This window comes from Sceloporus occidentalis, unplaced genomic scaffold, assembly GCF_023333645.1.
Source record: "Sceloporus occidentalis isolate IW3139 unplaced genomic scaffold, rSceOcc1.0.p SCAF_9, whole genome shotgun sequence".
NCBI lineage: Eukaryota > Metazoa > Chordata > Lepidosauria > Squamata > Phrynosomatidae > Sceloporus > Sceloporus occidentalis.
In genome coordinates, this window is record NW_028316989.1 from 23,696,337 (window position 1) to 23,723,617 (window position 27,281).

A 27,281-nucleotide genomic window follows, 5' to 3' on the forward strand; every position below is an offset into this window, starting at 1 on the left:
TTACTCATTGTAATGGTGAACCTAAGAGGTGTTTGCAAGTTAAAATGATCCAAACAGATAGCTAAGAAACAAGAGGTAACCAGGGTGGCATTACAGTGGATGAAGAAGATGAGAGCTTTGCTTCCATAAGAATCTTCAAATTTCCAGCACTGCAGAAACCAACACATTGAAAAGCATTCATATTTAGAACTCTTACATTCGCTGTGTTCACATTTCCCTTGGATACTTTGCCTTCCTCGTTGCTTTGGATGTCAGTTTTTAGGGTTTTTTAGCAACTATACAAAAACACAAAACAACAAACTGACCAAGACAGACAAAGAATACAATAGTTAGGATTCCTAACTAATTATTTAACATAAAAAGACACAGTTTTTTTTGTTAGAGAATACATGTCATATTAATACTTCCAGGGTAACTCTGCCCAACTTGTTCAAAAAATAAATATTACATTTTCTCTTAAAATTCTTAAAGTTTATAACACATTTTAGACTGTGATTTTCATAGATTTAATATAATAATAATAATAATAATAATAAATTTTATTTATGTTTTCCCGCCTCTCCCAGTGGATCGAAGCGGGGTTACAAACTAAGTAAAATCACAAGGTATGTATCTAAAAATTCAATAAATCAACGTCAGACAATAACAGTAGCATCACTAGCAAGGCAAGGATCATACATAGATAACAGCATATCTTTCATATCCGGGGAGTATTCATATCATATCAGGGGGGTATGCTCGACCAAAAAGCTCAGTTTTAACTGCTTTTCTAAATTTTTAAATATGTTCCAAGCCAACTGAAGTTTTAAGCTACTTTAACACTAGACGTTTATGAACCTGACTTTCTGGGCTGAAATAGCAGGAAATGTCATTTGGGGAGGCAGGGTTCTTATTTGCTGGCAAGGCTCTCATACCCAACCCTGCTCTCAGTAGGTGCATCATTGCACTGTGGGGTTTGTTGAATATAATCAGAGGGGGTCTTTTAAAAATTAAGTGGGTTTCTAGTCCTAAATCCAATTGTTAACCCCAAGAAAACTAGACCCACTGAATCAATGGGTCTGCTTACTGCTTACATTGATCCAACAGGTGTCCTCTCATTAATAGTTGAGATTATGCTGTGTATCTCAGATAGGCAATGGAGGCTGAACATTTTCAGCATTTTCCATTGCAGTTGGACAATTTAAAAAGGAAACTAGGCTGCTGTTATTGGAATGGCCTGGTGTGGGACATGACAATCTGACTGTCTTTTTAGACTACTGCAGATGAGGATGTAGCACTTTTGAGACTCACTGAAAGAAAGCAATTGGCAGCATGAGCTTTTGTAGACCTAGGTCTACTTCCTCAGATCCATTTGGAAGTAGACTTAAGTCTACAAAAGCCCATGCTGCCAACCTCTTTCTTTCAGTGAGTCTCAAAGGTGCTATTACAGCACTGGGGTAAAAATGTTCCCCAATGCGTTCTCATGGGTGCGAGCATGAGTGTGATGGGAACCCAATGGGGCCCAGAACGCTAGTTTACTGCACGGCAGAATGCCGTCGTCACCGCTGGGCGTTCCCATTGGGTTCCCAATGTGTTCCAGGAGACACCATTTCTGGGGTCAGTTTCAAAGCGTTCCCAGAAATGGCGTCTCCTGGAACACATTGGGAACCCGATGGGAACGCCCAGTGGCGACGGCAGCGTTCCGCCGTGCAGTAAACTAGCGTTCTGGGCCCCATCGGGTTCCCATCAAGCTCCATGCTCATGCCTGTGAGAACGCATTGGAGAACGTTTTTACCCCAGTGCGGTAATCTCCAAGATCTCTTCTCAACAGACTGATTCTACAGATTAAGATGGCTATATTTTTGAATATTGCAGACCATTGTGAGAATTATACACATTGCTATATTTAATTGCAGGCCTCCCCCACCACCACCACCACCTTTTTTCAGCTAAATGTATCCTGCCTCATCTGTGATATCTTAAGATAAGCCTGTGGAATAAATGGAATAAACCAGGACTGAAGTGATTGTGAATCAGATGCTGCAATATTTGGGTTCCTGTACTCTGCCTTCCCTCTCCTCCTCCTCTGCACTTTTAGAGCAACCACAGCCATGTTAACAGCCAAAGCTGGAGAATTGTGACTTCTGCTGACCAAAGTTAATTAAAATAAGCCAGTCAAAATATTAGTTTCTTAACTAACCTTGGTTAGAACAAGAATATCCTGATTTTTTAAATAAGCTGGGTTAGAACAAAGCATTATTCCCTGGATTCAGGTAGAAAATATATCAACGATGAAAGCTTTCACTTTTGTTGTACAGTTGTGAGTTTAAGATTTGCAATGGGTCTTTTAGCACTGTGTAAATCAGGAATGGTCAGTAGATGATGCTCTGGGTGGTGATGGATTGTAATTGCCATCAGCATAGCTAATGGCAAGGCATAATGGAAACTGGAGTACAACAACATCTGCTGAGCCAAAGGTTAGCCACTTGGATATAAACCACATTCTGAACTAGACCAAGACGAGAATGGCTTCCAGGAATGTTACCTTGAATAAAAACAGAAACTTTGGGCCTGAACAGACAGGGCAAAATAAAGTTGCTTTGGGTCACTTTGGAGGTATGCTGTTTCAATGACACACGCATCTTAAGAGGCCAAAAGCTGCTGCTCCAAAGCTGCGCTCCAGTCCTTAGAAGGCTTTGGCACAGCTTTCAGCCTCTTAGGATGCATGCAGCATTTAAACAGCATACCTCCAAAGTAACGCAAAATAGCTTTATTTTGCCTGAAAATCTGAAAATTTGGGTGAAATTCATTGTTATTTTTCTAGGGAGATTTCACTACACAATGAGAATTTAGTGATATGTTATTTTACAATATGGCTTCTCTTTCCCAGCTCGGTTGTGGTAAACCTACTAGATGAATTACTAATTGTACCAGAGTTTAGTGTCCTAATAAGAAGCCAAACTTACTTGCTTTCGTACTTCTTTCTCCTCCCTAACTCCTTCCTTCCCTCTCCTGCCTTTGGAAATTGAAAACCTAGTGCATATGGCTGATGGAAGGACAGAAAACATTTACTCCTCCCATTTTAGGATATGGAGCAAGATGAGCTGGGAACGATCTCTGTTCCATCTGCTTAGCACCAATGATGGATCTTTTAAAGCCCAATTGTAGTCCCACAGGGACACACTCAACTAATCTTCTGCTTTTAAGATTTTATTTGTGCAATAAATGGATGACAGGGTTTGCAAGTACATAACAAAATGAATAGGTTTATAAATGCAACCTTTCGGCAGCACACTATGGAGTAAAATGCGGCACTGCTAAAGTGTTTAAAGCATGTTTCCTCCCCACCTCATTCATATTTTAAGCAGTAATATGCTTGTTTGCTTATCAAGCAGGTCTTTTCCCCTCTCTTCTTTTATTTTTTATTTTTTTGTTTTTCAAACACATTTTTACAAATTAACCTGGCACAGATTTTAATAATAATAATTCATGTTTATATGACACATTTTTTTTATCTCGAAAGGCCTCAAATAGCTTTTCAGGCTTAGCAAAGTAATGCACGAAAGGATAATGGGTGAAGGAGCAGGTTTCCCCAAGATGGGAAACAGCAGCAGCTGTTTAACAGCCATACAGTCTGTGTGTGGAGGAATCCCACAGTCAAGGGGGAGTTGAAGAGGCAGAAAGTAATAAAGCATTTATGAATTCAGTCTGGAATTAAAAATTTGGGCCTCTGGATGTTCTTTGCAGACTTGCTCATCATCCTGTTTTGAGCATCACTGCAATCGCTCTCAGAATATATCCTGAAAACTGGGCCGAAACTAGCAAAATGAATTTCAACACGGAGAAATGCAAGGTACTGCACTTAGGGCAGAAAAATGAAATGTACAGATATAGGATGGGGGACACCTGGTTTAAGGAGACTCCAGGTGAAAGGGATCTGGGAGTCCAAGTAGACCACAAGTTGAACATGAGTGAACAGTGCAATGCGGCAGCTAAAAAGGCCAATGCAATTTTAGGCTGCATCAATTAAAGTACGTATAGTGTCTAGATCAAGAGAAGTAATAGTGCCACTGTATTCTGCTTTGGTCAGGCCCCGCCTGGAATATTGTGTCCAGTTCTGGGCATCACAATTAAAAAAGGACATTGAGAAATTGAAGCCATGTGTCCAAAGGAGGGCAACTAAAATGGTGAAGGGTCTGGAAACCATGTCCTATGAGGAATGACTTAGGGAGCTGGGGATGTTTAGCTTGGAGAAGAGATGGTTAAGAGATGATATGATAGCCCTGTTTAAATATTTCAAGGGATGTCACATTGAGGAGGGAGCAAGCTTGTTTTCTGCTGCTACAGAGAATAAGATCTGGAGCAATGGATGCAAGCTACAGGAAAAGAGATTCCACTTCAACATTAGCAGGAACCTCCTGAGAGTAAGAGCTCTTTGACAGTGGAACACACTCCCTCAATGGAGATTTTGGTGGAGTCTGCCTCCTTGGAGGTCTTTAAACACAGGCTGGTTGGCCATCTGCCGGGTATGCTTTAATAGAGAGTACCTGCATGGCAGAATGGGGTTGGACTGGATGGCCCTTGGGGTCTCTTCCAACTCTATGATTCTATGATTGTATGGCAGTCAGCAGCTACTGGGTATGTACTGCCCGCACTGGGCTGTTTTGGGTTGTCAGTGTGCATGTGTGTGTTTGTCTGATTAACTGTTTCCTCTCTAAAGAATCTCTGCATGTTTCCAAATTTAGTTTTCTCCAGTTGTTTTTCTTCTCCCTCTTATGTACAAATTGGACTATTTTGGCTATGACTTTACTAACAATATATAGGATGGTAAGCAGGATGCAGTTAATGAACAGAAGGGAAATTGGTGAAATCTGTGTATCCGATAGCAGTACATTTTGACTGAAGCAATGGAATAGTGTTTGCTAGGAGATATGCAGCTGAACACTAAAGTTAGAATCGTTCAAGCTGTTGTATTCCTTATTGCCATGTACAGCTGTGAGCACTGGACAGTGAAGCAGACAAGAAGAAAATTAAATTTTTTGAGATGTGATGCTGGAGAAGAGTGCATGAACAGCTAAAAGGGCAAAGAAATGGGTCCTAGAACAGACCAAGCCTGAACTCAATCTGGAAGCCAAGATGACTAAGCTGAGGCTGTATACTTTGGCCACATCATGAGAAGAAGGTACAGCTCATTAGAAAAGACAATGATGCTCTGGAAAGTGGAGGGTCATAGAAAAGGAGGAAGGACGCATACCAGATGGGTAGACTCATTCATGGAGACCATGAGGCTGACCCTGGAGGACCTGAGCAGGAGGTAGAGGATAGCGGGGCTTGGAGAAGCCTCATTCACTCGTTGTGAGTCAAGATCGACTCAAAAGCAAACAAATGGTGAGGAAAGAATCCTTTATGGCATCTTGGAAATAAACTATTCAAACTCATTTGTGAAAAGTATATTTGGCTGAGGATACTGTCTGAGAACACATCTACAATAATGGAAGTCATCTAGTCATGGATTGCTCAGAGCAACCAAAGGAACCCCAGATGAATCATACAATCATAGGTTATTACCACACGGAGGATTGCTTGCCTTCTTATCCCGTCTTATTCACATGATTGGGGGAAAGATTGCCACAGACAGTGCACTTATCCTGTCTGTCTCCTGACAGTGAAGTGTAATGGCCCTTGTCATTTGGTATTAATGGGAGTTTCCGTCAATCATAGATGTGTGCTCAGACAGTATCCTCAGCCAAATCTCCTTTTCACAAATGAGTTTGAATGGTGCAACTTTCAAGATGCCAACCAAAATGTAATAATCTCCATAGAGCCATAGAAGAGACCCCAAGGGCCATCCAGTCCAACGCCATTCTGGCATGCAGGAACTCACAATCAAAGCATCCCTGACAGCTTAACATCCAGCCTCTGTTTAAAAACCTCCAAAGAAGGAGGCTCTGAGGGAGTTTGTTCCACTGTTGAACAGCCTTTACTGTCAGAAAGTTCCTCCTAATGTTGAGGTGGAGTCTCTTTTCCTGCAGCTTGCATCCATTGTTCCAGGTCCTGTTCTCTGGAGCAGCAGAAAACAAGCTTGCTCCCTCCTCAATATGACATGCCTTCAAATATTTAAACAGGGCTATCATATCACCTCTTAACCTTCTCTTCTCCAGGCTAAACATACCCAGCTCCCTAAGGCATTCCTCATAGGACAGTGGTCCCCAACCTTTCTAATGCCGCGACCCTTTAATACAGTTCCTCATATTGTGGTGACCCAAACCCATGAAATTATTTTGTTGCTACTTTATAACTGTAATTAAATCAGTGTTTTCCAATGGTCTTAGATGATCCCTATGAAAGGTTCATTCAACCCCCAAAGGGGTCCCGACCCACAGGTTGGGAACCACTGTCATAGGGCTTTATGGTGTCCAGACCCTTCACCATATTAATTGCCCTCCTTTGGACATGCTCCAGTTTTTCAATGTCCTTTTTGAATTGTGGTGCCCAGAACTGGACACAGTTTTCCAGGTGAAGCCTAATGAAAGCAGAATAGAGCAGCCCTATTACTTCCCTTGATCTTGTCACTATACCTCTATTAATGCATCCTTGAATCACATTGGTTTTGTTAGCTGCCGCATCGCACTGTTGACTCAAGTTCAGTTTGTGGTCTACTTGGACTCCCAGATCCCTTCCACACGTAATTTCATTCAGCCAGGTGTCCCCCATAATCCTATATCTGTGCTTTTCATTTTTCCTCCCTAAGTGCAGTACCTTACATTTCTCCGTGTTGAATTTCATTTTGTTAGCTTTGGCCCAGCTTTCTAGTCTATTCATGACATTTTGAATTCTGATCCTGTCCTCTGGGGTATTAGCTACACCTCCTAATTTGGTGTCATTTGCAAATTTGATAAGTTTCCCCCCAATTCTGTCATCCAAGTCATTGATAAAGATGTTGAACAGCACTGGGCCCAGGACAGAGCCCCACTGAACACCCCACTGGTCACTTCTCTCCAGGATGAAAAGGAGCCATGGCTGAGCACCCTTTGGGTTTGAAGTTTTATCTGTATTTGTTGTTGCCATCCTTTCTTTGTTCTGAGACCATATTAGGATAGAATTAGGATAGAGGAACTCTCTCAGTTCCCCCCTCCCATTTAAAAACCAACACCCATAAATAAATAACTCTCCAGTTGCAGATAGCATTCATGGGAATTGAAGGCACAACCATAGAATTACAGTATTCCCTGAATATTTATCTCTATAGAAGGAACCCATGAGTTAATATACTGTAAATGTGTCATTTATTTCAATACACAGAGAGGTGTGTAAATGTGCTTTTTAAAAAATTTAATTTGAAGGACCAGCTGTTTTAGCTTTTCTTATAAGAATCTAATTGGTATATAATAGCACAGTTAATTAAATACAAATCAATAGTTTAAAACAACTAATTAATATTTAATATGTATGGGAAAAATAACTTAGTTGTAACATAATTAACTCAATATTAAATAAGTGTTGGAATTGCAATTATGTCTTTACAGAGATTATAAAGTTTACTGTTCTTTAATAAACTTGCAATTAGGCAAGAAGGAGCTCGGAAGATTATTAAACAGGTATTATTGGGCTATTAAACATTTATTACCATTCCAGATGGGATACAGCTACATAGTACAACAAATTATGATCGTGTTAATAAACCTTTACTACCCCTTTGCCACTGCATTTTTGGATGGTAGTTCATTGAAACCTTGAGCCCTCCATGACATAACTTTATTGTCTTCAAAGCAAACAGTAAACTTCCCAAGAAAACCAAGGTGAGAGCCAATGAGGGAAATGTGACTCAGGCTCAGCAACATCAAGCAACATTTGTTTTTGTTTTTGTTTTTGTTTTTTGTGCCATAGGGCAGTGGTTGTGCACATTTTGCATGTGGAAGATCTCAGGTTCAATTCTTAGTATCTCTAGTTGGAAAGGTTGCAATCGGTAGAAAGTGTCTGTGCTCCGAACCCTGGAAAGCTTTCAATCTGAACCAAGAACTTCAGAAGAGATGGATCAATAGCCTCTTATATCTGAGCAGCCTATGTGCCATCTCATACTGACAGAGGTGGGAACATAGGAAGGATAGAGAAAGGATGAGGTCTGGCTCTTCCAAAAAGAGAGAATAAAACATTTAGGATTAATCCATGAGTGAGATTCTGAGTACTTCAGGATGGATTGTAAACTAAAAGAAATAAAAAAGGAGAGGAGGAGAGGATAGGTGAAAATGGCACTTTGGTTTGATATCATGGCATGGTTTTAGCTCACTGATGATCCAGTGCTTTTGACCTTCTCATTTGGGGACTTTCAGCTTACTTGTTCCAGTATAAAGCCAAATAATAACGATGTGGAGTTGAAGGCTTTCATGGCCGGCATCCATAGGTTTTTGTGGGTTTTTAGGGCTCTATGGCCATGTTCTTCCTGACGTTTCGCCAGCATCTGTGGCTGGCATCTTCAGAGACGACAATCTTGAAGATAATCTTCTCTGAAGATGCCAGCCACCGATGCTGGTGAAACATCAGGAAGAAACTCTTCTAGAACATGGCCACATAGCCCAAAAACCCACAAAAAACTACAAATAATAGCAGCTTTACTTTTTGCACCATTCTTTTTGAACTACCCAGTGTTTTATTCAAAGGATTGCTTGTTTGAAATGTAGCCTGGATAGTAGTTTGGTTTTGCGTCATTCTTGTTGAATCACCCTGTATTTTATTATTTATAAGTTAACTTAGCTGTGAACATCCCTGCAGAATATACTTTTGGGGAGAAATAATTTTAAAATAAACCAGCAAGCAATAATATAATATAATATAAATGAACAATGGCATTTTGGTAACCATAGACTTATAGAAGACAGGCGCCATGGCCACATTACAATTCAGTTCCAGAGCAGTGGGGAAATAGAGGCAATGTTCCAAGCCATGCTCCCTCCCTCATGACTTTGACCTGTCAGATCCAGTCATTGAGGAAATAGCAATTTCTGCACAGTGCTGGCCTCTGGCAGGAGACATGTACTTGGTGCCTGTTTTTTCTGCAACTGAATCATGTGTTGTGTGTGACGAAGGTTACTGCTGCTCACACTTGTGCAAGGAGGACCTGGAAACTTTCTTGCATAAGCTTCAAAACTGTGAAACCAGCTTGTGTTATGGTCTTTTGCATGAGCAGTTTTACGTGATAGGATCCTGACCCATGTGGTTGACAGTAATCTCCCATAAATGTAACAGGCATTAATTTTAGCAAGGTTCCCAAACATCCTTTGTTTCATCATCTTCATTGGAGTGCAAGACAGCACTAATTTTGAACATATATGTGACAATTTTAAAAGTAGAGAAGAAGCTTTTTATTTCTACACATTTCTTTCCAGGTAGAGAGTGTTGTAAAAGCGGTGTGCTTCATTCTCCAAGCTGTAGGTTTTCTTTTGACATTAAAGGCCTAAAATGGAATTAATGGGTGAAACCCAGATCAGATATTAAGGAGACTTTTGTTACGGCACTGAGGCATCTTGATGGAGTGGTTAAACGTTTCAAGGTGACTTCAGCTATATAAGCTTTAGCAAATCTAAAGGAATTTTGAAGGATGAGTTATAATTTGGGGTACTTGTATCATGACAGTTTCAGAATATTCTCTATTATTCTTAGCTTTCTGGAGGTAGAGCTTGAAATGAATGCTCAAACTTTGGATTGTGTTCTAATCCAGACTGAGATACAAATATTCCAATGTGGATATTTGCCTTTATGTCTAAAGTCTCCTAATTGGCCACATGCAATAAGTAGGCAAGTAGGTGTTCTACTAAAACTCCCACCACCCCAACACTGGCAATGCTGGTTGGGATTATGGGAGTTGTAGTCCATCAATCTCAGTAGGAGTACCAGCGGCTTCAAAAAGTCTTGAGGCAGAGAACCTGAGGGTAGGACCAAAGCAGTATTTATTGTTGTTGTGTGCCTCCAAGTAGTTTTTGACCCACACATTTTTCTTGGCAAAGTTGTTGAGAAGGGGGCTGCTTTTGACTTCCTCTGATGCTGAGAGAGTATGACTTGCCCGATGTTACCCAGTGGGTTTCCATGCCAGGCACTATAGTCCTACAAAAACTGCTCCCAGTGAGAAATATTGATTGGCCTGAGCTTTACTGCTCCATGCTCCTCATAGTAGTTGTCTGAAGTAACAAAGCAACTTGTCATCCATTAAATATAAAGTGACTGTCATGGCTCAGGACTTCAAACCCTTGTGGACTGATTCATAGAATCATGGAATCATAGAATCATAGAGTTGGAAGAGACTGCAAGGGCCATCCCGTCCAACCCTATTCTACCATGAAGGAACCCTCCATCAAAGCATCCCTGACAGATGGCCATCTGTGACGGGTAGTGTTGCTACTAATGGTCCTGGATCTGAATCAAGAGTATCTCGGAAAAGTGGCTAAATACTCTCCAGCATCTTGAACTAGTTAAGTCTCACATTTTCACTAGTGATCTCCCTTACATATTGTTCTCTTACTTGAGCTGTTGTCTTGCTGAGATTACAGGCTCCAAAATGGAGCAGGACAATGACCTGGAAAGGCAAGACTTGCCACAAGTACCTCTGTTTTTGTTGTTGTGCATCTCTGAGTAATTTCTGATTTATGGTGACCCTGTTATGGGCTTTTCTTGGCAACATTTGTTCAGAGGAGGTTTGCCATGACCTTCTTCTAATGCTGAGAGAGTATGACTAGTCTGAGGTCACCCAATGGGTTTCCATGGCTGAATTGGGATTTGACCCCTGCATTCCCAGAATCCTAGTTCAACACTGAATCCACTGTACTGTGCTGACGTTCGTAGCCCACTGCATGTAATAGGATATTGAATCAAATTAAGCTTTGCTCTCATCACTTGGTTCTTTTGGGCTGCAAGGGGTCTTCTGAATTAGAGGCTGTGAAAAGAGGCTTGGTAGACATAATCCAGTCCAAATCCTTTTATTAACCCTAACCAAAGTAGATGCATTGAATCAGTGGAATTTACCTGCATGATCACGCATTGTACAATGGTTAATTCAATGGGACTTTTCTAGTAGAATTCACAACAGGATTCAGCCTGGAGGGTGTCCACCAAGCCAAATGATCATATGAATCTTCACAGGCCTTGTTCTTTATACTAATTCTGGAAACTGGCGTGTATAATCCCACTTTTTCTCCTACCAATCTCCAGATTAACTATTCTCAGATATTTACACATTTTCTCTTATAGCCACCACATTTTCATTACCCATCAGTTTCAGATTGGTTGGGATTGGTTCAAAGGCAGGATTTCATTTTGTCAATATATCTTTTTTTTAATCACTTGTTATCCCCTCATTCTGGATCTTGCAATATAGTCATCAACAATAACAGTCAGCCGTAGCAAATCAGACTTTTCTTTGTGCAAAAGAGATGGGTTACACAATATATTTCACAATTAGTAGTGTAGTGAAAGGCAGAGGGGGAGCTAATTTGTTTAGCGCTGTCAGTGAAGTCACTATTTAGCAGGGCTGATAAAGTTAAGCTAATTGTGTGGTTTTTAATTACATTTTGATACCTTGGCAGTTTATTAGAGGCTTGATAGGGATCAATGGCACCATTGCTCTCATACTGTATCTGCAAAGGCATAAATAACAGCTTGTTTACCTCTACTGTTCATATGGATATTAATTAATGATAAGACCCCTGATCTCTTAGTGGTGAAGTGGCAGCATTGTTGCTGGTCCTCTGCCTGCTTGGCCTTTTGAAAGGAATGACAAATCATCATCATCATCATCATCATCATCATCATCATCATCTTTTAAAGCCATAAGACAACTTTGGAGATTATCACACAGGGGAAAATCAGGGAAGAAAAAGGCATACTTCCGGCAAAGTCACACGTTCATGTTGAAGGTTTTCAGATGACGTTGCACTTATCCTCTAGCACCAAACCATTTCAAGGAGTTCCCCATGAATGATTTGTTGCTGGAGTATTCCATGGGTTAAGTCTTGGATAAGTATGGCGTGTCTGAAAATCTTCATAGAATCATAGAAATGGTAGAGACCCCAAGGGCCATCCAGTCCAACCCCCTTCTGCCATGCAGGAACTCTCAATCAAAGCACCCCCATTGACAGATGGCCATCCAGCCAGAGAAAGAAACTCTGCTAGAACATGGCCACATAACCCGAAAAACCCACAAAAAACTATGGATGCCGGCCATGAAAGCCTTCAAATATACATCCAGCCTCTGTTTAAAGACATCCAAGGAGGGAGACTCCACCAAAATCTCTGAGGAAGGAGTGTTTTCCATTGTCAAACAGCCCTTACTCTGAGGAAGTTCTTCCTAATATTGAGCTAGAATCTCTTTTCCTATAGATTGCATCCATTGCTCCCTCCTCAATATGACATCCCTTCAAATATTTAAACAGGGCTATCATATCGGCTCTTAACTTTCTCTTCTCCAGGCTAAATATCCCCAGCTCCCTCAGTCGTTCCTCATAGGGCTTCATGGTTTCCAGACCCTTCACCATTTTAGTCGCCCTCCTTTAGACACACGGCTCCAGTTTCTCAATGTACTTTTTGAATTTTTGGTGCCCAGAACTGGACACAGTATTTCAGGTGAGGCCTGACCAGAGCAGAACAGAGTGGCACTATTACTTCCCTTGATCTAGACACTATACTTTTATTGATGCAGCCTAAAATCGCATTGGCCTTTTTAGCTGCCGCATCGCACTGTTGACTCATGTTTAACTTGTGGTCTACTTGGACTCCCAGATCCCTTTCACATGGATAAGTCTCATTAAGCCAGGTGTCCCCCATCCTATATTTGTGCATTTCATTTTTCCGCCCTAAGTGCAGTACCTTACATTTTTCTGTGTTGAATATCATTTTGTTAGCTTTGGCCCAGCTTTCCAGTTTATTCAGGTCATATTGAATTTTGATCCTGTCCTCTGGGGTATTTGCTACTCCTCTTAATTTGGTGTCATCTGCAACTTTGATAAGCATGATAGTGAGACTTTGCTGGGAGTGTGCCTTTTACGCCTAGCTCCCCCCCCCCCCCCCACATCCAATCTGATAATCTCCTTTGTGTAAATGTCATTGCCCAGGTCATCCACTGACACTTCATGGCTGAGTGAGGTGTTGATTTCAGAATTCTCCTGTTCTAATCCAAAATTCTAGTCATTCTACCTCATTGGCTTCCTCATCTGGCCACATTAACACTATAACTTGTACTTGTCCCCCTCCCCCCCAAAAATGCACAAACAAATGTTATTTCCTTGCCAGACACAACTAATTTTTCCTGTTTTTGCATACTATCTGGCAAATTTGCATTGCCTGACCACGGCAAAGTCTTTGCAGCTTAAATGAAAATGTAATTCATGAAAAATAGACCTGTTCTGAGCAACAATTGTCTATAATTGGTTTGATCAGCATTTTTTTTACACTGATTCATAATGTTTCCATGCCAGCAAATAATAGGAGAGGTCAGCAGCATAATAAAAGAACCTTCAACCACAGCAGTCCATTTTAGCTGAGGCTGGTCACCAGTTTTACACCTTAGAAGCCATTGGGGAAGCCTGACTTGGACAAAAGAAAATGACTTCCCCCATTAATCATGCTTTCCCTGGGACTGTTTTTTCCCCTCCCTCTCCATCATCTGGGCTAGAAAGGACAATATCTCCTTTGAGCATATGGAGGCTGTGTTTTTCCGAGCAGCAACTTAGCCAGCTCCTCTTCACGCGGTATCAGCAGTGGAGAGGTTGTTTGGGGTCTGAACTTTGCATCATTTCTTCCTTGCCCCGAGATTAAGTCTCACTTTCCAAATGACGCATTAAGTATAAAAAGGACCACAGGCGCACTAAACAAACTTCAAAAGGACTTTGATCAGCATGACTGTATAGAATGAGAAAGCCCCAGTCCTGCAGGTCTGGACCACAGGCAGGCAGCGTTCAGGGACACGGTGCCTTAATTCTTTCTGCTGTGGCATAAGGAGGTTTGTTTGAAGACTCGGCAAGGTGTTTTTCTGCACTGCAAGATATAGACGCATGCACACACATGGAGCAGGTGGGGAAACACACGCAGATGGCCTTCTCGCTCCTTGGAAAATCCATGCTTAGATCCATTTCTCTGCCTGTTTACTGATAGCCAGCGCCTCCTATAAGAAAGCGGGAGATGAAAGGCATGTACTTCCTCAGGCCTTGGCATTGAGCCACTTCATGGGCCAGCTGTTTGGCTTTGAAAGGGCAAGGAGCCTGGAGACAGATTTATCTCCCTTGGTCCCATGTTCTATTTTATCACACAGTCTGCTAAGTGAAGGGGATTATAGAGCTCTCATCACTTGCATGTATTGAAGAGCAGAGATTTACTGTGCATCCCACTTGATGTAAACATAGCATCCCAAGCAAATACTCAGGAAGAACTTTCCGTTGGGAAGTGCACATTGCTTGGACACTGATAAAACCTGGATTTGTTTTGGGTTTTTTTTTAATCCACACACATTTCAGGTGGAAGGGATGTGTGAGCCAGTGTTAGGATTAGTACAATCGCCCTTCCTATAACAGAGGCTTCATCGCAGTCAAAATACACACTTGGACACCAGGGAGACAGCAATGAAAGAGGCTTAGCACAAGAGCGCAGAAACAAAGATTGTGCCTGAATTTCAATGATCTTCCCCATGTTTAAAGCCATTCCATCAAAAAACACAAAAGCAAAAAACTAACTAAAAACCTCAAGAAGTATATGTGTGTATTGTAACACAAAGTATATGGCAAAAACATTTCCCCCATTAATTTTAGAGGTGATACCCCATTTTGGTCTCAGTCTGCAGTTTATTAATATCTCCAGCTGAAGGGGTATTGGTTGCAAACTGAAATTTTCTGTATTTTTATCATTATTTATACTGCATACATTGAAGGCATGCAGTATGAAAACCTGGGGTTTCTAATTATGTATACTTTGTCCTAAAATAAGTAAATAAAATTTTAAAACCCCAAGCTAGGGAAACCAGAGCCATTTTAGTGGTTTGGATGGTGATGAGGATGCAGGCATGAGGTGGCAGTGTTGCAGTAGTAAGTTCTATCACCCCAGTGTAAGTGAAGTGTTTCCAACATCACAAATGAATCTACGGCCCCGAAAAGAAAAGCCAAAATAAAGCTGCTTCAGGTCACTTTTGAGGTATGCTCTTTAAATGACACACACATCCTAAGAGGCCAAAAGCTGCGCCAAAGCTGCGCTCTAGTCCTTAGGACTGGAGTGTCGTTTTGGCACAGCTTTCAGACTCTTAGAATGCATTCATCATTCAAACAGCATACCTCCAAAGTGACCTCAAGCAGCTTTATTTTGGCCTGTCTGTTTTGGCCCTACATCTCTACAAGCCTAGAGTTCCTTCAGAGACAGAGCATTTGTAGGTTGAAGGCAGCTTGGGAATGATATTATTTTGAATTATGATTTCCAGGACCATTCTGTCCCACCCTCGCCAGTGGCCATACTGGCTTAGAAATACTGTGAGCTATTTCTAGCTCTTGTTGAGGCCGTATGTTTCTTTGCAGTGCTGTTTTTCACTACCTGTGTTTAACTGAACAACAGAAAAAGGTTTTCATTTCTGAGAAAAATTGGTTTCTAAACAAATTAGCCTAATCTGGCACATTTGTAAATGCTTACTTACATTGTACAATTTGTTCTGATTCTGTTAATTATTATGAGGTTACATCCTCATTATTTCCTGTCCAGTGGAAATCTTTCTCAATTGCCCTCCAAGCTTTCAACTTTTCATCAGCAGGACCATAATAAATCTGACATCAGCTTTGTGCATGGTCTCTTGTGTAAATGCCAAGGCAATCTAAGTGTCCAATCGATTTATGCACATCTGTAACAAAGGCTCTTTCTGGGTTTGAGCCATCCACCCACTTTTGTATACTTTTTAGAGCCCATAAGTAGTATGGGCTTCTGCAGTGTTTTTTTGTTTGTTTGTTTGTTTGTTTGTATGTTTGTTTGTTTTTGGTTTGGTTTGGGGTTCTTTTTTCCTTCTGCATTGTTATTGCGTATAGTGCAGGGTGGGGCAAAATGTGGACCTTCAGAAATTCTTGGATTGTAACTTTCTGTGTTCCTTACCATTGGCTTTTTGTCTACGGCTGTGGAGAGATACAGTTCAACAATGAGGCAGTACAGACCACCCCGAAACGGCAGGCTGCAATCACCCATTTTAACTGCGGAAGAACACCGCAGCCACCAAACCGCACGGCATCCCTTCGCAGTAAAAAGAACCCGGTTCTTCCAGGTTCTTTTTGTGGCACATTGCGTGTGGTATGAGTGTGCCATTGGCGCACTCGTGATGTACGCAATGTGCAGCGACGTGCAGACTCTGCATGGCAGCAGCATCAACCTGGCAGCGCCCATGTGGACAGGATGTCGCCCTGATGCTGCCGTCTGTACAGACTAGGGTTCCGGAGCATGCGGTTGCCGTGCACTCTGGAACTCTAGTTTCAGCGCCAGCACACCGTTTTTACCTGGTGTGTCTCAGGCCAACATTAGGAAGGTTACATTTTGACCACTTCTGATATAGAGGACAGTAGAAGTCTGAAGAGGTTAATGAAGCAGATGTAAAAATAATTGACTTCCTTTTCTTAACTAGAAAACGAGATCCATCATCACCAACATGGCTCAGGAAAAAAATGATGGTTCACTTTGTACACTTAAAATTGAAAACCAGGATGTCTGAGCTAGGCTGAAAAGAAGTTGTTTGTTTGTTTGTTTGTTTGTTAAATTGACCTAACACCCAAACAAAGAAAGTGAGAACTTTATCGCACCTGTTTTTGTCTCCGTTACAGGTACAGAAAGAGGATGCTCGTGTGCGTGCGTGACCTGCAAAAAATGGATTTTATCACATGCCAAAGCGTCCTCCAAAAGACCCCGTTCCGTCCCCTGGCGCCAAGCCGTCCCCGTTCAGTGCTGAGGCGCATGAAATGTTCTGGTTGGAAGTCTTCCGACCGAGCAAAATGGCGCCCGCCAGCACTGAATGGGGACGGCTTGGCGCAGGGGGACGGAACGGGGCCCTTTTGAGGACGATTCACTGTGCGATAAAATCGGTTTTTTGCAGGTCACGCTCATGCATAAGCATCCTCTTTCTGTATCCGTAATGGGGATAAAAATGGGTGCGATAAAGTTCTGAGAGAGAGGCTTCAGATTCAGGCTTCTAGGATATCAGCCACTGATCCCATACAGGAAATGAGTTTCATAGGTAAACATGTTTCTGCCACTAGAGATGAATTTCCTTTGAGTTTGTCCAAACATTGCCCAAAGTTTTTTTTTTCTTTTTTCTTTAAAGAATTTACAAACACTTCTCATTTCTTCATACATGGGACAGAAAGAACTTGATGTTTTACACAAATTCAAATGTGGGTGAAAGCAAAACTGACAAAGTTCCTGATCCATATTTCATTCTGAACTGTGAGATCCTTTTATGTTAATCTTTGCACTGTGCAAGAGTGTTATTCTTGTGGACTTGATCATAAAAGTAAATAAAATAAAGTATAATAAATCACAGACTCTAATTTAGATCTCATTACTTTAAAAACAAAGGAAAACCAGTCTGAGACCTCAGTGGCAGGAGAGAGAGAAAAAACCCACACAACTCCTGTTATGTTATGGACTCTTGGTAAAAGATCAGTCTTTAGATTCAGTTTCATGACTTCAGACTTGGGAGCTTATCAGATTGACTTTAAAACTGCCTCAAGCCTCCCAGGTTGCAGCTGGGATGAAGGATGGAGGTGGGAATTATTGCATGCTAAATCGCCGTCTAATCGCTGCCCGCCATCAGCCCGGGTCCAAGCCGGGTCCCAGCCATACTCCGCCAACACTTTTTTGAAGTCGGCAGCTCTCTGGTGTCTAAAAAGTGCTGTCAAAGCATGGCTTGAGATGGTTTCAAAGTCCATCTGATGTCGTGTCCAAAGGGAGCAACTAAATGGTGCAGGGCCTGGAAACCATGAAGCCCTGTGGAATGCCATAGAGAGCTAGGGATGTTTAGCCTGGAGAAGAGAAGGTTAAGAGGTGATATGATCGCCCTGTTTAAATATTTGAAGGGATGTGATATTGAGGAGGGAGCAAGCTTGTTTTCTGCTGCTCCAGAGAATAGGACCCGGAAGAATGGATGCAAGCTCCAGGAAAAGAGATTCCAACTCAACATTAGGAGGGACTTCCTGAGAGTAAGGGCTGTTCGACAGTGGAACACACTCCTTCCTCGGAGATTTTGGTGGAGTCTCCTTCCTTAGAGGTCTTTAAACAGAGGATGGATGGCCATCTGTCAATGGGGATGCTTTGATGGAGAGTTCCTGCATGGCAGAATGGGGTTGGACTGGATGGCCCTTGTGGTCTCTTCTAACTCTATGATTCTATGATACTTGATTAGTTTCATTTTTTAGCTCACTGAATTTAAAGATGCTTTATTGATTTCCCTTCTGGTATTTTCTCTGCTGCTGTATCTTAATTTCCTTGCCTGGACCCCTGATATGGTCACTCTGGTATCTGTGCATAACAAATACACATTTTCTCTTCTTTGTTAGGGAAGTTTTTTTTTTTTACTTTGCCAATTATTATCTTTTTTCCAATTGCCATCTCCTAAACTTTTCAGGGTCCTGACCCAGATACATGCTTCTCTTCTGTACTGTCAAAATGCCTCCCTTCTGTAATGAGCAGTTTTGCCTATTGACATAAACTTTGTTTTGTCTTTTGCAGAACTTGGTTTCCCAAAGAGAGGATGCTGTCTGGTGTTTGGATTCATGTACAAGGAGAAGTATCGACGCATGACTGAAGGTTAGTGTGACATTTTTCTCTCCATACTGGTTATACCCTTTTCCTCCACCTTCTTCATATTCACAAGAGGAATGATGAGATGTTTTGACTTCTAGACATCCAAAAGATGTTCTTTTCATCACCAAAGCATGCCAAGCAGCTCTGGAAGACCTCATTTGGCACAGCCAGCACTAAGACCCAGACCATCTGTACCTGATCACTACAGTGCAGAAAGTGATTTCCCCCATCTATACCAAAAGTGACAAACCTATAGTCTTTTGTGGGTTTATGGGGCTATGAGGCTGTGTTCTAAAAAAGTTTATTCCTGATGTTTCACCAGCAGCTGTGGCTTCATTCTCTGAAGATGTCAGCCAAAGCTACTGGCGAAACATCAGCAATAAACTCTTCTAGCATGGCCTCTTAGCCTAAAAAACCCACAAAAATATAGATGCTGGCCATGAAACTTCGACTAAACATATCTTCAGGTGTCATTGAACTACAGCTCCCATCATTAAAGAATGAAGATGCCTAATAATAATAATAATAATAATAATAATAATAATAATATATGTTTTATTTTTATACCACTTTTCCGAGGTGATCAAAGCGGTTCACAGAATCATTTAAAAACTTACACATCATAAAAACAACCTCACAAAAACCAATAAAAACCAAACAACATGCAATAAAGACAAGCAAGATATACTGAGACCACTGGTCCATCTAGGTCAGTATTTTCTTCACAGACAAGATTTCAAACTAGAACCTCTCTGGAGGTATCAGACATTGAATCTAGACACTGAACCTTTTGCATGGAAAACATTTGCTGTACAACATGTTGGCTGAGCAATATCCCTTGCCAGTCATGCTTCCTGTTGGGCAGTTGGCTAGTCCTGATGGATACTGGACTCTGAAACCATCTAAAGAGCCACACGCTTCCCAATCCTGATCTATATAGTCAAAGCTGGTGTCAATGCTTGACATGGTGGTGCATCTGCTGAGGCCCATGTCTCAGAAGAGATGCCCATCAATCAAAATCTTACACCTACTGCTTGAAACTTGTTCATCTATCTCTTCCTCTTGCATAGCAGATGGGGAAAAGGGGAAGTAGGTGCTACTGACAGCTTGCTCACTGTCCTCAGCAGCATAAAGTGTTAGTACCAGTGGTGAGACTACATAGCCAATGAGAGAGGGAGGTACTGAAGTTATCTTGTAGAAGAAGGCAGGTTTCCTTCCCCACCCCCCCCAAAAAACCCGAACATGTTAGTACTGCACATTGATATTATTGCATATATCTCAATTCATATATTTGGTTTGAGGATTAGAAGCAATGGGTTTTACCTCTTATCTGGAACCTGACCTTAGTCTCCAACTTTAGTTGCAGAAAATATCCACCAACAGTCTTTTTCCAAATTAGAAGACATTTTAACCTTGCAAAAATCTATGCTTGGCTTTAACTTTGGAAATGAGTGGCAACCAAGATTGTATCACAGCGTTAAAGTAATCATCCCTCTCAGGGATGTCAGTGGTTCCACGGGGCCAAATGAACTCCTTCTTAAGAAATATGAACACATATTACGGTTAATTCCCTCAACTTGCCAAGCATTCTATAAGCAAGCATTGATTAACTGTTGCAATGGCTGTGTGTAATTGTGAATAGAAATCATTAAACTATTAAAAACGTTTGCTGTGGAAAGCAGTTAGCATCCTAGCAACTTGCAATTTTGACACTTGACGTTTTTAAAGAATCAAATCCACTAAAGAGGCCTCCAGAACTGCCATATTTAGAGCCATTCTTGTCAGCACAGGAAATTATCAGAATTTAGCCTCATAACTGTTGGCTATTGACCACAGAAATCTCTTTCTGTACTTTCTTAGTTTTCCTGGAATGATATGGGCCATTCTGAGTTCCTTTGTTTTCCTTATACTTTTTATGCCCTACCCATTTTAGACCAGATAGAAGAACTGAGGTCCTTTCACCCTGCACCATTATAGTGCTATGATGTCATTTTTAAAGCCATGGTACCATCCTATGAAATCCTGGGGTCTGCAGTTTGGTGAGGCACTACAGCACTCTGTCTGAGAATTGCTAATGTCCCTTCCAAAACTGCAGATCCCAAGATTCCATGGGATGCTGCCATGGGACTTAATGCCGCACTATATGCATGTCAACAGTACGATGCAGCAGCTAAAAAGGCCAATGCAATTTTAGGCTTCATCAATAGAAGTATAGTGTCTAGATCAAGGGAAGTAATAGTAATAGTGCCACTCTATTCTGCTTTGATCAGGCCCCACCTGGAAAATTGTGTCCAGTTCTGGGCAAAACAATTCAAGAAGGATATTGAGAAACTGGAGCGTGTCCAAAGGAAGGCAACTAAAATGGTGAAGGGTATGTAAACCATGAAGCCCTATGAGGAAGGACTCAAGGAGCTGGGGATGTTTAGCCTGGAGAAGAGAAGATTAAGAGGTGATATGATGGCACGTTACAAACAGCCATAAGGGACGTCCTCAAGACGTCCTAGGTTTAAAAAGGGGCGTCACTTCTTGACACCCCCAAGCCTAATACGTCCTGAGGATGTACAAGATGGCGGTGCCCCATCTACATGGGGGCCGCCATGATGGCGTCACGAACGCGCCACCTCCAAACGAGGAGGCGCAGACGTGACGCCATCGCGCCATGCAAGGGCGCTTAATGCGCCCTTTCGTCCGCACAGGAAGGGGCTCCGAAACGGAGCTCCTTCCTGGTCTTGCGTCGCTGGGTGCAGCCTTTAGATGGGTGCGCCCAGCGACATAAGGGAGAAAGGGGCCAAGTGGCCCCTTTCTCCTCCTCCCCGCCACCACGGGGTGTCCTTGGGGCTTGAAGCCCCAAGGACACCCCTTTCCAGGTCTCGGGGAAGGGGCCTTTTGCTGCTTCCCCGCGGCCTGGAAAGCGGCGGATCGGGGCCTCAGCGGCTGCCGCTCTGGCCACTGAGGCCCCAATCCGGTGGGGAAAGGGGCGGGTGCAGGCTGCCGCTTTTCGGCGGTCTGTAACGCGCCTATAGTCCTGTTTAAATATTTGAAGGGATGTCACATTGAGGAAGGAGCAAGCTTGTTTTGTGCTGCTCCAGAGACTAGGACCCAGAACAATGGATGCAAGCTCCAGGAAAAGAGATTCCAGCTCAACATCAGGAGGAATTTCCTGACTGTTCGACAGTGGAACACAATTCCTCTGAGATTTTGGTGGAGTCTCCATCTTTGGAGGTTTTTAAAGAGATGCTGGATGGCCATCTGTCAATGGGGATGCTTTGAGTGAGAGTTCCTGCATGGCAGACTGGGGTTGGACTGAATGGCCCTTGGGGTCTTTTCCAATTCTACGATTCTATGGTTCTCCTGTCCCACTGTTTCAACTGCTTTTAAATGTCCCAGTTTCTCTCACCTGCATCCATTTTCCCCATGTCCTCAGCTTACTTTAACTGCTATAAAGTGACTTTCAAGTGCAAAAGAAAATCATCCGGTGGGGCAGAGGAGAGGAGTGGATAGAAACTTACCACTCCCAGTAGGATCATGCAAAAGTGTAGTGTTGCAGCCTCTCCTGGTTTGTGTGTTCTTCTTCTTTTGCCATCCAGACCACACACTGATGTGATCCCAGTTTTCATCTATGAGATGTTTGAGAGTATGCAAAAATAAATCAACAAAATTTGAACAGTTGCTTGGACACGAAAGAGCTTCAGTCCAGCCCAACTGAAGCAAATGAACATAAGTACTTAAAATTCCAAAGGTGAAGAAGAGGAATTTAGCTTCAAATTAAAGTTCAGAAGAGGAAGCGCAAACAAATCAAAACCTGGAAGGGAAGCCTTAGCAGGAGCAATTCCCTGGGCCCAGCCATTCCCAGAACAAAACCCCATTCTCTGGGGCACATTCCAGAACAAAACAGCACAGATCTATCCATATTTCATATATTTGTGCCTTTCAGTTTCGGTCGACCGAGGTGCAATTTCTGTAGGAAACTGGCAGCCATTTTGTTTATGACGCTGTCATGTTTATGAGTCATGTCAATTGTGCTCTCCCTGAGGGAGACTTTCCATTAGCACAATGTGTTTTTCCCCAGTGTTATTCAGACTTCACATAAAGCTACTTTCAGCATTCAAAATGCCTGCATGAAAGGGAATAATATAATAAGATTTCAGTGAAATTTAAATTCTGTGCCTGCTCTAAAGAGTTTGGTCTTTGTTTATGATTATGAAGCAGGCCACAGATGTATGTCATTGCCTTAAAATACAAGATGAAAGTGTTCCCTTTTGTCCCTATCAGCCTCTGTTTAAGAATTGCCACTTCATCTTCTTCTGACAAGGCCCCCAAAATGCAGTCTGTTCAATGGGGATTTCAGATAACCACTCTCAGAGGTTTATCTAAGAGGAAGAAGAGATGAGATGGATGTCTAAACAGAACATACAGTTAATTTAACACAAGAAGCCCAGCACTTCTTTTCACTCTGTGAAAATTGCATTGTTGAATTAAAATTGGCCCAAGTATTTTCTCAAAAGTGTGGGTTTGGAGGGGGGGGATGCAATGTTAGCTGGCTCTTGGCAACTCTGTGATGCAAGGAACCTCAGTGGGATTTTTGCCTGTGACACAGAGGTTGCCTACGTCTGCCATACTGTCTGCACTTTCCTGGAACATCTCAAATATGTAAAGAGGTAGACATGCCCAACAGAGCATGAAATTGCTGAAAAAGCAACAGCAAAAGCAAAAACAAACTAAGGTCAAGAATCTGCCAGTTTTACCCACTCACATTATATCTCTCCTGAATGTTCTTACCTTTGAATTCACCTGTGCAGAGAGAAAACCAATACTTATTGCTGACAACCCAGAATAGAATAGATAGAATAGAATAGATAGAATAGAATAGAATAGAATAGAATAGAATAGAATAGAATAGAATAGGACATGTGGTGTAAGAGTTGTACTTCGCATGGCTCCTAGCACTGACAACCTTTTGCTTGTGAGCATTTGAAAACCTTTTGCTTGTTTCCACTTGGTGAATGGAGACAGCTGAAGAATGCTGTAGCATCATTTTAGCAGAGTGCTACTTTCTTATCATGCTGTTGTCCAAATTCAGGACCAGCTTTGCTTCTTTGTGTCTGGCTCGCTAGGTAGCTCAGGGCTGTGAGATGCAAGGAGGAAATTAAACTGGTGACAGTTGTAGTCTTAAAAGAAGCACGGGAGAGCCGTTGCATAATGATAGCCTTGAAATAAAGAAGCGCTAGACTTAATCCTCGGCCATCTGTCTTCATTCTGCTAATAACCCACTCAATCAGACATCACAGATTGTTTGTTAACATTCAGAAACAGATACATAATCACAAGGAACATAATCAATTTCTCCTATTGGGGACTGATCCTTATAAGGACAGAACTGCTGGAGGGATATGTTTTGTTTGTTTTGTTTGGAAGTCCCAACAGATTTCATAGAATCATAGAATCACAGAGTTGGAAGAGACTGCAAAGGCCATCCAGTCCAACCCCCTGCCATGCAGGAAATCCAAACCAAAGCATCCACGACAGATGGCCATCCAACCTCCGTTTGAAGACCTCCAAGGAGGGAGATTCCACTACACTCCGAGGGAGTTTGTTCCACCGTTGGACAGCCCTTACTGTCAGGAAGTTCCTCCTAATGTTGAGGTGGAATCGCTTTTCCTGGAGCTTGCATCCATTGCTCTGGTTCCTAGTCTCTGGAGCAGCAGAAAACAAACTTGCTCCCTCCTCAATATGACATCCCTTCAAAAATTTAAACAGGGCTATCATATCACCTCTTAACCTTCTTTTCTCCAGGCTAAACATACCCAGCTCCCTAAGGCGTTCCTCATAGGACATGGTTTCCAGACCCTTCACCATTTTAGTTGCCCTCCTTTGGACACATGGCTCCAGTTTCTCAATGTCCTTTTTGCATTGTAGAGCCCAGAACTGGACACAGTATTCCAGGTGGGGCCAGACCAGAGCAGAATATAGTGGCACTATTACTTCCCTTGATCTAGACACTATACTTCTGTTGATGCAGCCTAATATCACATTGGCCTTTTTAGCTGATGCATCGCACTGTTGACTCATGTTCAACTTGTGGTCTACTTGGACCCCACTGGTCACTTCTCTCCAGGATGAAAAGGAGCCATTGTTGAGCACCCTTTGGGTTCCGCCGGTCAACCAATTACAAATCCATGTAACAGTTGCCTTTTCTAGCCCACATTTTACAAGCTTGTTTGCAAGAATGTCATGGGGAACTTTGTCAAAGGCCTTACTGAAATCAAGATATACGATATCCACAGCATTCCCTTCATCTAATAAGCTGGTAACTTTATCAAAGAATGAGATAAGATTTGTCTGGCATGACTTCTTTCTCTGAAACCCGTGTTGACTTTTTGTGATTATGGCATTGCCTTCTAGATGTTCACAGACTCTCTGTTTAATGATCTGCGCCAGAATCTTTCCTGGTATTGATGTCAGACTAACTGGACGATAATTGCTGGGATCCTCTTTTCCCCTTTTTGAAGATGGGAACAACGTTTGCCCTCCTCCAGTCTGCTGGGATTTCTCCTGTTCTCCAGGACTTCTCAAAGATTATTATTGCCATTGGCTCCGATATTATATTCGCCAGTTCTTTTAATACCCTTGAATGTAGTTCATCTGGTCCTGGAGACTTAAATTCATTTAGATTAACAAGGTATTCCTCTACTATCTCTTTACTTGTTCTGTGCTGAAATTCCCCTATTCTGTCCTCTGCTCCATTATCCTCAGGTTGAGCACCCTTTGCCTTTTCTGAGAAGACTGAGGCAAAGAAGGTGTTGAGTAATTTTGCCTTTTCTCTGTCTTCTGATAGCATTTTGCCATCTTCTCCACACAGTGGCCCTACCATTTCCTTCTTCTTCCTTTTGCTGCGGACATATCCATAAAAGCCCTTTTTGTTGTTCTTAACCTCTCTAGCAAGCCTGAGTTCATTCTGTGCTTTAGCTTTTCTGACCTTATCTCTACACATGCTAGCTATTTGTTTGAATTCCTCTTTGGTGATTTCCCCATTTTTCCATTTCTTATACATGTTCCGTTTAAAATTTAGCTGGGTTGAAAGTACTTTAGTCATCCATCCTGGTTTCTTGAGACACCTCCCATTTTTCTTCCTCAATGGAACTGTTTTAATTTGTGCCTTCAGTATCTCCCTTTTGAGAAACTCCCATCCATCCTGAACTCCCTTCCCTTTTAGTATTCCTGACCATGGGATCAACCCCAGTATTTCTCTAAGTTTACTGAAATCTGCTCTCCTAAAGTCTAGAATGCGTGTCTGACTATGCCTGGCTTTTCCTTTCCATTGTATAACAAACTCCAGGAGAACATGGTCACTTCCATCTAATGATCCCACCACTTGCACCCCATTAACCAAGTCATCCTTGTTGGTTAGGATCAGATCTAAAATAGCTGACCCCCTTGCTGCCTCTTCCACCTTTTGGACCATGAAATTGTCTCCAAGGCAAGTAAGGAATTTACTAGACCTTGAGGATTTGGCTGAGTTTAACTTCCAACGAATATCAGGGTAGTTGAAGTCACCCCTCACTACTACATCTCTCCTTTCTGACTGTGTGGTCATCTGTTCTAGAAAGATATCATCCAATTCTTCAGTCTGACTTGGGGGTCTGTAGTAGACTCCCACCATAACATCCTTGTTGTTTCCCTCCCCTTTAATTTTTATCCAGATGCTCTCCACCTGGCTTCCAGGATTGATGTCCTGGATCTCTTCACCGGTGTAAATGTCCCTGACATATAGTGCTATTCCTCCTCCTTTCCTGTTTGGCCTATTTCTCTTAAAAAGATTATACCCCTCTATTTCTACATTCCAATTGTGAGACTCATCCCACCAGGTTTCAGTGAGGCCTATTATATCATATTTGCTTTGATGTGCTAGGAGTTGAAGCTCATCTTGCTTATTTCCCATGCTCTGTGCAATAGTGTAGAGACATCTAAGACCATGGGTCCCCTTTACTTGCTGCCTGTGCAAGTTCTTTTGCCTCCCACTTTTGGGTCCTTGCACTGTTTGCCTTGTTCCCTCTGTGTCAGTTTGACTATTTTCTCCAGCCCTTTTGCCTTCCAGAATACTGTCTCCCTCCCCCACATAACTCAGTTTAAACCCCTCCTGATCAAATTCTTGAGACTATTGGCAAAAACATTTTTGCCAACTGGCGTGAGATGCAACCCATCCCTTGCCAGAAGTCCCTCCTCATGGAACTGCAGCCCATGGTCCAAGAATCCTAACCGTTCTCAGCGACACCATCTACGGAGCCAGTTATTTACATACACTATTTTCTTTTCCCTTCCTGGACCATGCCCTTCAACTGGGAGAAGAGATGAGATGACAACCTGTGCATTCATCTCTTTCAACTTCCTACCCAAAGCCTCAAAATCCCTTATGATATTCTGAAGGCTGGGCCTTGCAGTATCATTGGTTCTCACCTGAACCAAAAGAAAGATTTAATGCTGAACTTGTTTTAAAAAATGGAAGGCAT

General features: G+C 42.2%; 1 protein-coding gene across 2 annotated transcripts in view; it reads left to right on the forward strand.

The window, feature by feature from the left end:
• KIRREL3 (kirre like nephrin family adhesion molecule 3) overlaps positions 1-27,281 on the forward strand; it is a 1,115,257-nt gene that overhangs the window by 511,858 nt on the left and 576,118 nt on the right. For both annotated transcript variants that reach the window (XM_089537770.1, XM_089537771.1), the window contains exon 3: positions 18,700-18,777. In XM_089537770.1, coding sequence (XP_089393896.1) covers positions 18,700-18,777 — 78 coding nt within the window. The remainder of the gene's footprint in view (positions 1-18,699; positions 18,778-27,281) is intronic.